Source organism: Schistocerca piceifrons, chromosome 8 (genome assembly GCF_021461385.2).
Source record: "Schistocerca piceifrons isolate TAMUIC-IGC-003096 chromosome 8, iqSchPice1.1, whole genome shotgun sequence".
Classification (NCBI taxonomy): Eukaryota; Metazoa; Arthropoda; class Insecta; order Orthoptera; family Acrididae; genus Schistocerca; species Schistocerca piceifrons.
Window position 1 is genome coordinate 205,420,107 of NC_060145.1, and position 15,699 is coordinate 205,435,805.

Consider the following 15,699-nt stretch of genomic DNA (forward strand, 5'->3'; position numbering starts at 1 on the left):
TTTTAGTTTCAAGTGCACAAGGCTTCTTCTCTGCTAGGTCCGCAGCTTGCGTAACGTCAAAACATGGCATCTTCTTTACTTTTACAAAATTAGCTGCAAATAGTTTATCCCTTCTTGTTTTTGCATGGATTCACGACAGGCTTGTTTCGGTATTTGTGCCATTTTCAAGAGTTCGTCTAGGTGGACGATATGCTGAGTGTAAACTGCTTTGTGCTGCTGAGGATAAATGTCTTGTTGAAGTTTGGAGATGAATTAAAAAATCAGGGCTGACGGTGCTACAGAACAGCCTCATAGTGTGAGATGAGTGAATAAGGACGGCGGTGAGACGCTAATTTCCAGTAAGGCGAACAGCTGAGTACACCAATGTGGCCTTGTGACTTACAGTTCAACCGGTTCCTTGTGGTAACTGCAAGTAACGTCACATCCATCACCTCGTCACCACTTGTTCAAGGTCCTCCTCTGCACCTGTACTAACTTCATGACCTGACGCAACCTGTTTGCAGAAGTTACATTTGGTATCGTTGCAACATTATGCAAAAGCGGTGTTTTCAGAAGAAAAATGGTATAAAATGCGTTGATTCCGCATCAGAGTGGCACTTCTCAGCAGCAGCAGAACCAGCAGCAGCAGCATTTACCGACATGGCGTCCAAACTGATCATCTTGTTCGCTCTGGCCTCTGTGCTCCAGGTACGTGCAGTCTTTACTCTCGAGCCTACTGCAAGCTAGGAGCTTGGCTGTGGCGCCTCGGGCGCTCTGTGTCTTTTTTATCTTCGGGTTTTGTGTAGTCACTCACATATGGAATTGCCCTGAAGATCAGCCATTACTGCACATTCTGCCTATAGTGTATACCGTTGGGGTACTGAGGTCACATGTAATTACCAAACCGGTTTCCCCACCAAGTAGATCCGGTCTTCCCCAACGAAATAGCAATAAAAACACCTGCACCTACATGTTGTTGCTGTATGTGACTGTCTTACACACACTGACCCCTGAACTGCGGAAGCGGATTCTGTTTAATTCTTTTATTTTCTATTATTTTTTTTTATTTTGCGCCTCTAGTTAATTAGAACTAAACTGATGAGCAAATTTCCATGGTCATGGAACGTGTGAGTACATAAATTGCAACAGAAAAGTAATAATAGCTCGAATAGAATGTTTATGAATCCTAAAAAAACGACAAGCTATCAGTTTATATAAAAACAATCGACAATGTAACACAGGAATTAGCTAGATTTTTCAAGGAATTCTTCGACAGAATACAAGGACTTACGAATGAGGAAACTCTTCAGTTTGGATTCGCAAACACGAGTATTACTGACGAGAGTTTTGAATTTTATTCTTTATTCAAAATGGATGCTCAAGAGTGAAGGAGGTGGAATCCAAATGCAGATTGGATTTCTGCCTAGCATGCGCTGAGTGAAAGCTGATATTGTTAACAAAAACTGACATTAAAGACTGTATACATTGAGAAATCAGTTTCAGAATACTAAGACTAATGAACAAGAGTCGACAACATGTTCGCGAACTTACACTACTTACACTACTAACCGCTCGAACCGCCTGTGTCTGACCCAAAAATAACCTTTGAGAATAGGAAGAGTGACCCCAAAATACAGTACCATACGTCATAAGCGAATTAAAATAAGCAGATTACTTTATGTGTCGAACTATCACATACTTGAGATACATTCTGATAGAGAAATGGTAGCATTAATTCTCTGAACAAAATCCTAAACTTGGGCATTGCACGACAGTTTACTATCAGTCTGAACACCTACAAATTTTAAATGTTGATTTTCACTAATCATACACCCATACTGTGTAATTAGGGCGCCAGGTTTTGTTGAGGTGCGTGTTAGAAACTGTAAAAATTGCGTCCTATTGCGATTTAATGTTAGCTTATTTACTACAAGCCATGAACATATGCTTGTATGAATATCAAGAGCTCAGATGGCAACCCAGTTCTAAGCAAAGAAGGGAAGGCAGAAAGGTGGAAGGAGTATATAGAGAGTTTATACAAGGGCGATGTACTTGAGGACAATATTATGGAAATGGAAGATGAAGATGAAATGGGAGATAAGATACTGCGTGAAGAGTTTGACAGAGCACTGAAAGACCTGAGTTTAAACAAGGCCCCGGGAGTAGACAACATTCCATTAGAACTACTGATGGCCTTGGGAGAGCCAGTCATGACAAAACTCTACCATCTGGTGAGCAAGATGTATGAGACAGGCGAAATACCCTCAGACTTCAAGAAGAATATAATAATTCCAATCCCAAAGAAAGCAGGTGTTGACAGATGTGAAAATTACCGAACTATCAGTTTAATAAGTCACAGCTGCAAAATACTAACGCGAATTCTTTACAGACGAATGGAAAAACTGGTAGAAGCGGACCTCGGGGAAGATCAGTTTGGATTCAGTAGAAATATTAGAACACGTGAGGCAATACTGACCTTACGACTTACCTTAGAAGAAACATTAAGAAAAGGCAAACCTACGTTTCTAGCATTTGTAGACTTAGAGAAAGCTTTTGACAACGTTAACTGGAATACTCTCTTTCAAATTCTGAAGGTGGCAGGGGTAAAATACAGGGAGCGAAAGGCTATTTACAATTTGTACAGAAACCAGATGGCAGTTATAAGAGTCGAGGGGCATGAAAGGGAAGCAGTGGTTGGGAAAGGAGTGAGACAGGGTTGTAACCCCGATGTTATTCAATCTGTATATTGAGCAAGCAGTAAAGGAAACAAAAGAAAAACTCGGATTAGGTATTAAAATCCATGGAGAAGAAATAAATACTTTGAGGTTCGCCGATGACATTGTAATTCTGTCAGAGACAGCAAAGGACTTGGAAGAGCAGTTGAACGGAATGGACAGTGTCTTGAAAGGGGGATATAAGATGAACATCAACAAAAGCAAAACGAGGATAATGTAATGTAGTCAAATTAAATCGGGTGATGCTGAGGGGATTAGATTAGGAAATGAGACACTTAAAGTAGTAAAGGAGTTTTGCTATTTAGGGAGTAAAATAACTGATGATGGTCGAAGTAGAGAGGATATAAAATGTAGACTGGCAATGGCAAGGAAATCGTTTCTGAAAAAGAGAAATTTGTTAACATCGAGTATAGATTTAAGTGTCAGGAAGTCGTTTCTGAAAGTATTTGTATGGAGTGTAGCCATCTATGGAAGTGAAACATGGACGATAACCAGTTTGGACAGGAAGAGAATAGAAGCTTTCGAAATGTGGTGCTACAGAAGAATGCTGAAGATAAGGTGGGTAGATCACGTAACTAATGAGGGGGTATTGAATAGGATTGGGGAGAAGAGAAGTTTGTGGCACAACTTGACTAGAAGAAGGGATCGGTTGGTAGGACATGTTTTGAGGCATCAAGGGATCACAAATTTAGCATTGGAGGGCAGCGTGGAGGGTAAAAATCGTAGAGGGAGACCAAGAGATCAATACACTAAGCAGATTCAGAAGGATGTAGGTTGCAGTAGGTACTGGGAGATGAAGAAGCTTGCACAGGATAGAGTAGCGTGGAGAGCTGCATCAAACCAGTCTCAGGACTGAAGACCACAACAACAACAACATGAACATATGGTTTGAAATGCGCTATTTGAAACAGTACCAGCGTTGCACACAACATCCTTAACTACTAAGCTTTACCAAGATGGTTTTACGTCATCAGCAAAGAGAAATACTTTTTAATCACCTGTCATCGTAATGGGCATACCATAAATAAGGAGCAGGAATGGCTGCAACACTAATTGCTGGACCCTCCCCCCCCCCCCCTCCCCATTTAACCGTGCTCGACTCGGACGGCACAACATAACTTTCGCAATATGTGTAGAATGACCTTTTGCTGTCTGTTCACTTACGAAGTTGACATTTGGTTTCACGTGATCATTACTGGACCAATATCGTTTCTTTCCATTTCTTCTCTTAAGATACGAAACTACAATACTGAAAAGATAACTGGAGGTTGGTCTCATTATCAGCACCCTGTAATCTACAGTGTAATATACAGGGTGGTCCATTGATAGTGACCGGGCCAAATATCTCACGAAATAAGCCTCAAACGAAGAAACTGCAAAGAACGAAACTCGTCTACCTTGAAGGAGGAAACCAGATGGCGCTATGCTTGGCCCGCTAGATGGCGCTGCCATAGGTCAAAGAGATATCAACTCCATTTTTTAAAAATAGGAACCCCCATTTTTATTACATATTCCTCTAGTACGTAAAGAAATATGAATGTTTCAGTTGGACCAGTTTTTTCGCTTTGTGATAGATGGCGCTGTAATAGTCACAAATGTATAAGTACGTGGTATCATGTAACATTCCGCCAGTGCGGACGGTATTTGCTCCGTGATACATTACCCGTGTTAAAATGGACCGTTTACCAATTGCAGAAAAAGTCGATATCGTGTTCACGTATGGCTATTGTGATCAAAATGCCCAACGGGCGTGTGCTATGTATGCTGCTCGGTATCCTGGACGACATCATTCGTCCGGACCGTTCGCCGGATAGTTACATTATTTAAAGAAACAGGAAGTGTTCAGCCACATGTGAAACGTCAACCACAACCTGCAGCAAATGATGATGCCCAAACAGGTGTTTTAGCTGCTGTCGCGGCTAATCCGCACATCAGTAGCACACTAATTGCGCGAGAATCGGGAATCTAAAAAACGTCGGAGTTGAGAATGGTACATCAACATCGATTGCACCCGTACCATATTTCGATGCACCAGGAGTTGCATGACGACGACTTTGAACGTTGTGTACAGTTCTGCCACTGGGCACAAGAGAAATTACGGGACGATGACAGATTTTTTGCACGCGTTCTATTTAGCGACGAAGCGTCATTCACCAACAGCGGTAACGTAAACGGGCATAATACGCACTGTTGGACAACGGAAAATCCACGATGGCTGCGACAAGTGGAACATCAGCGACCTTGGCGGGTTAATGTATGGTGCGGCATTATGGGAGGAAGGATAATTGGCCCCCATTTTATCGATGGCAATCTAAATGGTGCAATGTATGCTGATTTCCTACGTAATGTTCTGCCGATGTCACTACAAGATGTTTCACTGCATGACAGAATGGCGATGTACTTCCAACACGATGGATGTCCGGCACATAGCGGTTGAAGCGGTATTGAATAGCATATTTCATGACAGGTGGATTGGTCGTCGAAGCACCATACCATGGCCCGCACGTTCACTGGATCTGACGTCCCCGGATTTCTTTCTGTGGGGAAAGTTGAAGGATATTTGCAATCGTGATCCACCGACAGCGCCTGACAACATGCGTCAGCGCATTGTCAGTGCATGGCGAACATTACGGAAGGCGAACTACTCGCTGTTGAGAGGAATGTCGTTACATGTATTACCAAATACATTGAGGTTGATGGACATCATTTTGAGCATTTATTGCATTAATGTGGTATTTACAAGTAACCACGCCGTAACAGTATGCGTTCTCAGAAATGGTAAGTTCACAAAGTTACATGTATCACATTGAAACAATCGAAATAAAACGTTCAAACGTACCTAAGTTCTGTGTTTTAATTTAAGAAACCTACCTGTTACCAACTGTTCGTCTAAAATTGTGAGCCATATGTTTGTGACTATTACAGCGCCATCTATCACAAAGCGAAAAAGTGGTCCAACTAAATCATTCATATTGCTTTAGGTACTACACGAATATGTAATAAAAAATGGGGTTCCTATTTTTTAAAACGCAGTTAATATCCGTTGGACCTATGGCAGCGCCATCTAGTGGACCAACCATAGTGCCATCTGGTTTCTCCCTTCAAGCTAGGCAAGTTTCGTTCTTAGTAGTTTTTCCGTTTGACGCTTATTTCGTAAGATATTTGGCCCGGTCACGATCAATGGACCACCCTGTATGTAGCATAGACCGTATCAGCAGTGTTTCTCGCTTTACTGGCACATTAATGAAGTAATCGTCATCTTCTTCTTCTTTATCCTTTTCTTCTTCTTCTCCATCTGGTTATCCTTCTTCACTTTGTTATCTTATGTCTCTCCCCGAAGTATTCTTTTCCACTCTTCGATAGCACCTCCTTGCTTTCCATGTACGAGTGCCAGAATGCTTTTTCTATGTGACTTTTCAACCGACGTTTCATAACTTTTTTTTGTTGATGTGAGTCTCTCCTCAGAAGTCATATTTATGTCTCACTTTATTTCCTGTACAAATTGCATCGAAAATGCAAAGTTTAGCTGTTGCACAATGCACCACATCCAATACCAGCTTATGGAATTTTCTATATATAAAAGTTTCGCAGTCTTTTAGCTGCATCATTTCCGAAACAAAATTATTAGAGTTTCAAGTCTTAGCTGTATCCACTTCCATAGCAGTAAAACATTTATAAGGGCCTCGAATCACATTTTCCCGAGTGTGAAGAAGTCCAGCTTATTACGGTACTTCAGTGAATATTGATAGTATAGGAAGTCATTTAATATCTAGCTGTGGAAGATACTTTCACTGTTAAAATTTGGCTGCCTAATCGGAAATAACCAACGGTACGACCATACCGTTAACCAGACTGTGAGGTGATTCCAAACCTTTTATCAGTCTTTCACGACAGGATAACGTGAGACAAGAAAAATGGTTCAAATGGCTCTGAGCACTGTGGGACTTAACTTCTGAGGTCATCAGTCCCCTAGAACTTAGAACTACTTAAACCTAACTAACCTAAGGACAACACACACATCCATGCCCGAGGCAGGATTCGAACCTGAACCTGCGGCCGTAGCGGTCGCGCGGTTGCAGACTGAAGCGCCTAGAACCGCCCTGCCACTCCGGCCGGCAACGTGAGACAGACAAGCTATTTAGCTACTCCTTCACTACCACCAGAAGTCTGTTGAAACAAACTTCATCTTACACTCCGGGGTTGTCCATTAACACAAGCAGCCTGGTTTCTTGCAAAGTCATCGCCCAACTAGAACACGACCTTTTTTTCGGTGGTGCATATCTGCTTACACTCAGCTTATCGTTCAACCGGTTAGGTGGTATCGACATAGGAGTCGGAACCAAAGTTGAAATAAAACACACTGTTTCATGGTACAACCATCCTGATTTGTCGTTAGTCCTAATGGAGACAAAGCGTTCCAGACACTCTGCATGTTATGCAGAGAGTGACTTTATTGTCTCTTGTTACTTTACAGATCGGCACATCGACCCCCACGTGGGGTCTTATCGGCGGTCTGGGAGACGTACTCGGATCGCTTGGACAGGCCGTAGGTACGATGGTCAACGCCACCCACGAAGTCGTCTCGGGTATCGAGAATACTGTCAACACTGCTATCCAGACGGGAGAGGATCTTCTCGTGGACGCCCTTAACACGACTGCTAACGTTGTGTCTGACATACAGGTGGGATTATAAACTGTGGCTGAAAGACGGTCAGGATCTACAAGAGGCATTACAATAGTGAAAACATTTTCTTTCATTCTTTGCAGGAGGATGTCCACGACCAAGTTGAGACCGCGGTAGAAGGAGTTCTGGTAAGCAATTAAGTAACAGACGTGATGTCACATTGTTGTAGTATTGCATAGTTTTGGCAAAGGTAGATATTCAGAAACACACTTTATGTTCTTACATCATATCTTAGATACATTTTTGATAACCGGTGACAAGCGAATATTTCTTAGAAGCAACATACAACTCATAACGTGGAGTTTTGTGCCACTTTTTTCATATACATAAATAACATCCTTTTCACATACCTCTACTTCGAGAATTACATGATTTTATGTTAGTGATTTTTAACGCTTGTAGTACATCCCATGAACTCTTCGCCAAGATGATATATTTTTTATGTGAGTCGGGTAGAGGTTCAAGCAATGTTAAGAAATATGATAATACTTCAGAAGAAAACAGTGATTACATTCGTCTTCATATAAATCCCCCTAATACAGAATTGTTCAAGTTCATCTTACGACGGCGAAACTTATCCCTGTTGAACGTTACAGATTTCCGTTTGGTGTACCATTTTCAACCGGAGCGAGGACTACTGAGTGTCGGGAAATTAAGAATTTTTCACTTTGTCATTTCATGCCAAACCACTAAAACAATTATTTCACCAAAAATGTTCTTCAACTTTTTGTGTGTGAAGGATGAAAAGAATTATTATTTGAATGAATGAGTATTACTTCAGATTCACAGACCTTTCCCGTTTCTTGCTTTGAACTTCTAAACGTTATTTTACTACCCTTTTTCAGAATATTTGCTGTGACTGTGTCTCTAGCTGCCACTTTGTTATTTCTATGTTCCGCAGCTATTTTAAGTACTTCTTTTTCGTCTTGTGGATCTCAACTTTTGTTCTATAATTGTTCTTTGCCATTTATCTTCAGAGTTCTTCACAATTTAACAAGTTCTCCAAGTATCTGGCTAAGATCTCACAATTTTCGTCCTTATTCCCTGACAGTTTCTCATTTTCTCTTCAAAAATTCGTGATTTATGGTTGCTTCTCATTTAAGTATGGTTTGATAGTCATGTCGAAGGCTCTTCTTATATTTCCCGGAGATATGTTTCTTTTGGCTTGCTACAGGATTGTCGCTGTCGGTATGCACGCTTTTTTGTATCTGTCAAATTTGTCTTCCATTTTTCTACATATCAAGCTTTACGATTGTCTGCTCGCTTGTCAGTTGCCTGATCGCAGTCTTCAGTTCACTATCTGCGTCTGAGCGTTAGTTGTAATGATTTGACAGAATTTCCCGGATATTATCTCCGGATTCCATTTTTCTTTTCCAGTAACAGTCTGTGAAACTCACATGTGTTCTCCTGCAGCCTTTCATGGTTCGCATTTATTGCCACATTTTTTATTTAATGGAATATGTCTCAGCTTTATACGTGTGTCGAAATGATTCGAATCTAGATTAGTTTCTTTTTGAACTTCTGCGTTATTAATTTCTCGGACGATTCCTACTAAGATGGGAGTATAACAGCTGATATTCACTAAGGTGTCTACGCGGCGAACACTAATTTTCATTTTGCTGGTAAGTCTCACGTAGAAAGTGAACATGATTTTTCGGTAAAAAGTTTCACACTGTTCAGTAAGTCCGTTACCACTCCCATTTCCTTCGGATTTATTCAGTTGTATCCGTTTATGGGAGCGTGTACGGTGCATAACGTACATTTCTTGTTTGCACTTGTCAGTGTCAGAGGGGAGAATTCTAAAGGCACAACTTAAGTCCTTACGGAATGTGTTATTTGCTTACTTACACGCTGAGCCGAACTGCTAGTGATGTTTTTTGACTATCGTGGCATCAAACACTAATGATGCTAATGGATAGACGCACAGGAGGCTACTCTGTTTAAATAAGAACTGATTTTCTAAGGCCAACAGGAATAATAACTCTACCTGAAAAGTGAGTTGGTTATGTCGTCTTAGTGGTTAATCATATGACGGAAACAAGCTGATATTTGTTTGAGTAGAAAGTTTTGGTGGTTAAATCTACATAAAAATGAAGAGATGCGTAAATTACTATCTAAGAAGTAGAACTCCACTCCTACAGTCACATGTGAAATGATTCACATATCAGCTGTAGTTTGATCTCCACATCTGTTCTCCTCAACATCTTTCACACATGAAATTCATATAAAGTGACGAAAATTACAACTGCAGTAGAGAAATTGAAACTATAAAATCCGACGTTGTTGCAATATTGTGTTTGCCAGCCGAGCAAAGAAATTATACATTTCAGTGTTGTCTGAACTCCAGATAATAGTCCTCATTTTTAATTCTTTATTCAGCAAATATCGAAAAATAATCTTATGTCAGGAACTTGTATTTACACGCAGATTTCGATAGACTTTATAACATTAATGGATGAAGTCGGTACTTGTTTCATATTATTTATTTTCTCAAACGCCGCTCCCGGGTTTCACGGTTACTGTTACTCCCCTTTGCATGCAAAGGAATCTGTCGTCATTCATCTGTAACTGAGACGACAGACTGGTGAGATTAACCCTAACCAGTTTAGTTCTCTATAGATGCTAAGAAAATAGAAGTTTTAAGCGAAAGTTCCCTTGCTAAATCTATGCTTGCGAAAATGCGGTTCTGCACTCCGCACATGACTGTAACAACATTACATAGACTTTGCCGGCGAATTAAGTGAAAATATTCTTGTTGAATACGTAGCCGGATAAAGCAATCATCTTTTCACGATATTTGAGCCCTTCGTTAGCGGCCATCTTCAGGTGAGAACGCTGCTTGCTAAATCAACCGCCTTACGTGAGGAACTGCAGTAAACACTCGTTTCAAATTAGATTCTATTCCGAGAAGGAAATAGAATACGTTCCGTAACTCATTACCAATCATTTAGTTGTAAACCTCGGCCCCAGTTATCCGTGTGTTCTCGTGTCTTTTTCTAGAACCTGACCGGCAGCGTCTCTTCTGGCGTTCTGAACTCTGTGTCTTCGCTGGCCAACGGCATCGGCAGCGACGTGGCTCAGGTGATCGGCCTGCTCGATAACGCGGCCGAAGACAGCGTCGACGCCATCGTCCAGCTGACGACCAACGCCACCGCCTCCTTGAACCAGCTGGTGGACCTTGCACAGGCAGTGGGCAATGCGAAGCTTAATATGGTCGTGTCCTCACTCAAAGGGGTAAGAATAGCAGCCTGCTGGATTAATGGTGAATTTTGAGATGCTAATTTCGTTGCATAGAGTTGAGCAGGTGTTTATTGCAAAACATTTGCTTCTTACAGTTGACCCATTTTACTAAGGTAAGTCGACAACTGTTACTGCCTACGACTGTTTCTTCACATTTTTCTGTTCAGCAATGGCAAGTGTTTTTCCGATTAATATTGCAACTTTTATTTTATTGTAAATATATATTTGTTAGCCCGCCCTGCAAGTAGTGCGGTCTAACGTACTGCTTCCCGAGCGGGAAGGCGTGACGCTCCCCGGCACGAATCCGCCCGGCGGATTAGTGGCGAGGTTGGATGTGCTGGCCAGCCTGTGGATGGTTTTTAAGGCAGTTTTCCATCTGTCTCGGCGAATTCAGGATGGTTACCCTTATTCCGCCTCAGTTACACTATGTCGGCGATTGCTGCGCAAACAGTCTCCACGTACGCGTACACCAGAATTACTCTAGCGCGCAATCATCGGGGTTACACTCGTCTGGAATGAGACGTTCCCGAGGGGGGAGGGGTCTAACCGTACATTAACCCTGGGTTCGGTGTGGGGCGGCGGTGGCGTAATGCCAGCTGTTGTGACCGAGCGGTTCTAGGCGCTTTAATCCGGAACCGAGCTGCTGCTACTGTCACAGGTTCGAATCCTGCCTCGGGCATCGATGTGTGTGATGTCCTTAGGTTAGTTAGCTTTAGGTAGTTCTAAGTTCAGGGGACTGATGACCTCAGATGTTAAGTCCCATAGTGCTTAGAGCCATTTTTTGTTGGGTGAGTGGACTGCTGCAGCCGGTTGTGATGTTGTGTACCACTGAGGGCTAAGGCGGGGACGACACTCCCCGTCGTTTCTAGGTCCCCAGTTCAATACATACATACATATGTTTCTACTTATAGTAACAGGCTCTTATACGCTGACACAGTATGAGTTGCAAGACATAAAACTGTTTGTGGGCGTTTTCCTCATCTAATACATGATGTCTACTCAAATTTCACGCCAGGGGCATCAAAGTGGCTCTAGGAATGCCTCTACGAGGATGCTAACCAAGTTTGCTTTAATTACACACTGTAGCGGTCGTGAAAATCACCTCTGGGATTTTACGTGGTGACTTGATGTTAGTCAAGAATGCCTTTAAGGCGACAAAGACGCCTTTGTCAACACCTCATAGGCTATGAACAGGATTATGTAACTGGGCTACGGGAAACTCGATGTTCGTTCTGCGATATTACAGAAAGACTTGGCAGGAAAGTGGCCACTGTACATGACTGCTGGGAGCGGTGGTCACGGGAATGTACGGTCGGAAGAAGAACGGATCTCAGAAGGCCACGTGGCACCACCAAGAGCCGAGATGTGTTCGGAGCATGATCGTGCAGTTTGAGCAGCAGTTGCCTCCACAGTGACACAACCAACTGTTACAAATCGGCAGAACAGATAACCAATCCAAAGCTGCAAATTTATACGTTATTTCACTCGATGACTTGTTTCAGGCCGAGACCCCTTTTTCAAATCAGCGTAACATAGTCGAAAATGGAATTTCCGAAGATGTCGAAAATGTGCAATGAACAGTTACAATACATACGGATAACTAAATGCTGATCCACGCTACTCCAGGATGCTGGAAGTTCGTGTTAGAAATCGGTTACTTCATCTCCGAGCCAGACTCCCTGTAGTGTGCATTCCAAGACCCCAAACAACCAGTATCTGCTGCATCAGTGGAGTCAAGCGAGAACTCATTGCAGCAGAGGGGTGGAATTCTGTTGTGTTTCCCGATGAAAGCCACTTCTACCTCGGTACCAGTGAAGGCCGTGTGTTGGTTAGGAGGCCAGCTGAGAGCCTGCAACCAACCTGTCTGGACCTGCAGCTGGAATTATGGTCCGGAGTACGATTTCGTATGGCAGCTGTAGGACTCTCGTAGTTATCCCAAGCGCTCTGACTGCCAGTCTGTACGTCAGTCTGGTGGTTCGACCTGTTGTGATGCCATTCATCGGAGGAGAACACCAGTGTCAACTACAAACACCACTAACCGTCCCTGAATTCATCAAGCAAGTTCAACAGCCATGGAACTGCATCGCACAAACTGACATCCGGCACCTGTACAACAAAATGCATGCACGTTTGAATGCTTGCATTAAACATTCTGGCAGCTACATCGGTTATTATTGTACTAGCATTTCTCTTTTGCAGTGGCTTATATCACGCCTAGCCAACGGCCTTGCCGCAGTGGTAACACCGGTTCCCGTCAGATCACCGAAGTTAAGCGCTGTCGGGCTGGACTAGCACTTGGATAGGTGACCATCCGGTCTGCCGAGCGCTGCTGGCAAGCTGGGTGCACTCAGCCCTTGTGAGGCAAACTGAGGAGCTACTTGATTGAGAAGCAGTGGCTCCGATCTTGGAAACTGACATACGGCCGGGAGAGCGGTGTGCTGACCACATGCCCCTCCATATCCGCATCCGGTGACGCCTGTGGGCTGAGGATGACACGGCGGCCGGTCCGTACCTTTGGGCCTTCATGGCCTGTTCGATAGGAGTTTAGTTTAGTTTTAGTTATCTCACACCTATATTAACCTTTATCTTCCAATATTTTTCCGTCAGTGCATATTAGAGCTTATATTACGCTCGACAGACATCGCTTTACATGCTACCAAGATGTTTTCGAAAATCTGCAGTAGTGGCTGTGAGAGAAAAGGCTGGCTTTTAAAAATTTCTTTTCTGAACGACTGTGTAACTCTGGATTAATAATATAGTTAATATTAGCAAAGACGACCTCATGGTTACCACATGCTCTTTCGGCCGTTAATTGCAAACCGAAGCCCCCAGCTGACTTGAAGTAGTTTCAAATATGTTGTGGCAATGTTGTGTACATCCTGTTCCTATCTTCCTAAGAAGTAGGTCTTCAGGGACTGCCACACACGATGACATCTCGGGTACGTAAAACAAACTATACATAGTACAACTGATTTAATTTACTCATTTTCTTGCACACTAGACTACTAACGTAGTTTCAGCCAAGAAACATGTCGACAGATATCTTTAACCAGAAGAATGAACAGTTTAGTCAGGGATAGTCAAAATTTCTTACCTGGAAATGATTGTGTGACGTCAGTGGCCGGGAGTTCTCATGCGGGAAGTTCGGCCGCCAAGTGCAAGTCTTATGGAGTGCGACGCCACATTGGGCGACTTTCGCGTCTACAATGGGGGTGAAATGATGATGATAACAGCACATTAAACAGTCCCTGAAGGGAGAAAATCTCCACCCCAGGCGAGAATCGAACCCAGGCGTGGCATTCCAACGCGCTGACCGTTCAGGTATTAGGGCGGACCTTTCTTACCTACTGCCCACCTATGCATCTCTGTTAGTAGTAACATTTTAACAGCCCAGAAGTTCACAGTAATTGATATTTGCATACTAGAGAAACTACTTTATAAAATCTATTAAGTAGTGTTACAGTAAGATGAAGAAGAAGATAATAATTACTTACCAAATACTAGATGTCAAAATTTTATGAAAACGTAATGAAAATATCTTTAATGCCAATCGCCTGACACCCAACATAAAAGCCGGAACACACACTAGTGAGCGGAAGGGACCAGGTTGACTGCCACTGTCTTGGAGCGATGTTTCCTAACGCGTCTACGAACACTTAATATGGCGATGAGATGAAATACAGTGGAAAATTAGTGGGATTGGTAAGATTAGCAGAATATAGAGCAGAAATCGTCATGAATGAAATCAGTTTTCCGCACTGGCTGTTCTCGTTAGGATTAAACGATTTATTTTACATTAGTTAGTTGACTGATACATTGCTTCGGCTGTGTAGCGAGTCTCAATTGCAAATCTTAATCCGTTAGATACAGTACTCCCTTACTGTTGTAACTGTACTGGTAATTATTATTTTCGTAATACCTGGTGTTACACCTGTAATTCTAAAACCCAGACAGCCACACACCTCCTTCTAAAATTGTGCGATATAGACGAGCTTAACGGATTAAACTTTACGCTTTGGGTATTGTTATACAGCCAATAGTGAACAATGAAAGGTTAGTTTAATCTCGACAATAAGAGCCAGTGCGGCAAATTGTTATCATCTATGAAATTTATCAGTGGCAGTGGACTCCATTTCAAGTGAAAAAAGTAGAGTATGTTGAGCGTAGTAGATATCCAGTTATTAAAAGATTAAGGGCGCCGTAGAATGCGATGGAGAGCAGCATCAAAGCATTTGACAGACTGCAGATTTAATGCTGTGTTTCAGGCTGTGGACACTGTGACGTCACTGGTGGATTCTCTGGTAGCCGCCAGCAGCAACAGCACAAGCAGCAGACGTTAAAAGTCGGCGCCAGCGTGGAGGAGAGATTCATCAGCTTCTTTGTCCTAACAGATGTACTGTAATGATGCGACGCCATTCGGAATTGCTGAATAAAAATGTGTAAATGAAAGAACTAGCGTTTTCTTTCTGAATATTCCTTTTATAAGCTCTGCAGTCGTTGGTAACACTGAGCCAAACATTTCAGTTCTGAACCATACCTGATTTTAAAGAAGTTCTGCGCGGACGACTAAAGGCTGTTTTATTTATTTTATTTGGCACTCACCCATATAACACTATTTAGCCACGGACAGGTCCAAGAAGTATGATACATCTCCTACACAGCGTTTTAGGAAACACATACATTTTAGAAAATCACTTCACTTGTTCGATTCTCTAATATTTTCATATTACTGCTTGAAATTCACCTCGCGAGACATAGAAGCATTAGTAGGCTAATAATACTTAAAGGGAACGGAATCCCTAGATACCCTAGCTCAGAGAGGAATTTTTATCTAACTTTATCATACTTTTGGCAAGCAAAGATCAGATGATTAAAGTCCCCCATATCTGAACTGTTGCGCCCGCTTCATCGTTACCACTCTCTAGTCAGAAATCCACTATGTAAAGTTCCAACGCGAATATCTTCGTAGTGTCTTAATCAAAGGAAAGGAAGTCTAGTTTTAACAGACATGGTAGATTCGGGACACGGTTGTCCAGTGGACTACGTTCCTGCTCTCTTCCG

At 42.5% G+C, this 15,699-nt stretch overlaps 1 protein-coding gene and 1 pseudogene across 1 annotated transcript; both read left to right on the forward strand.

Annotated features, from left to right (window-relative positions):
- Positions 1–530: 530 nt before the first annotated feature.
- On the forward strand, positions 531–15,087 carry LOC124712041. Its single transcript, XM_047242332.1, has 5 exons — positions 531–687; positions 7,189–7,395; positions 7,482–7,526; positions 10,399–10,632; positions 14,904–15,087. Exons 1-5 carry the CDS (start codon positions 532–534, stop codon positions 14,976–14,978), a joined length of 717 nt encoding a protein of 238 aa, XP_047098288.1. The 5' UTR covers position 531; the 3' UTR covers positions 14,979–15,087.
- On the forward strand, positions 12,856–12,973 carry LOC124712690 (annotated as a pseudogene).
- Positions 15,088–15,699: the final 612 nt, after the last annotated feature.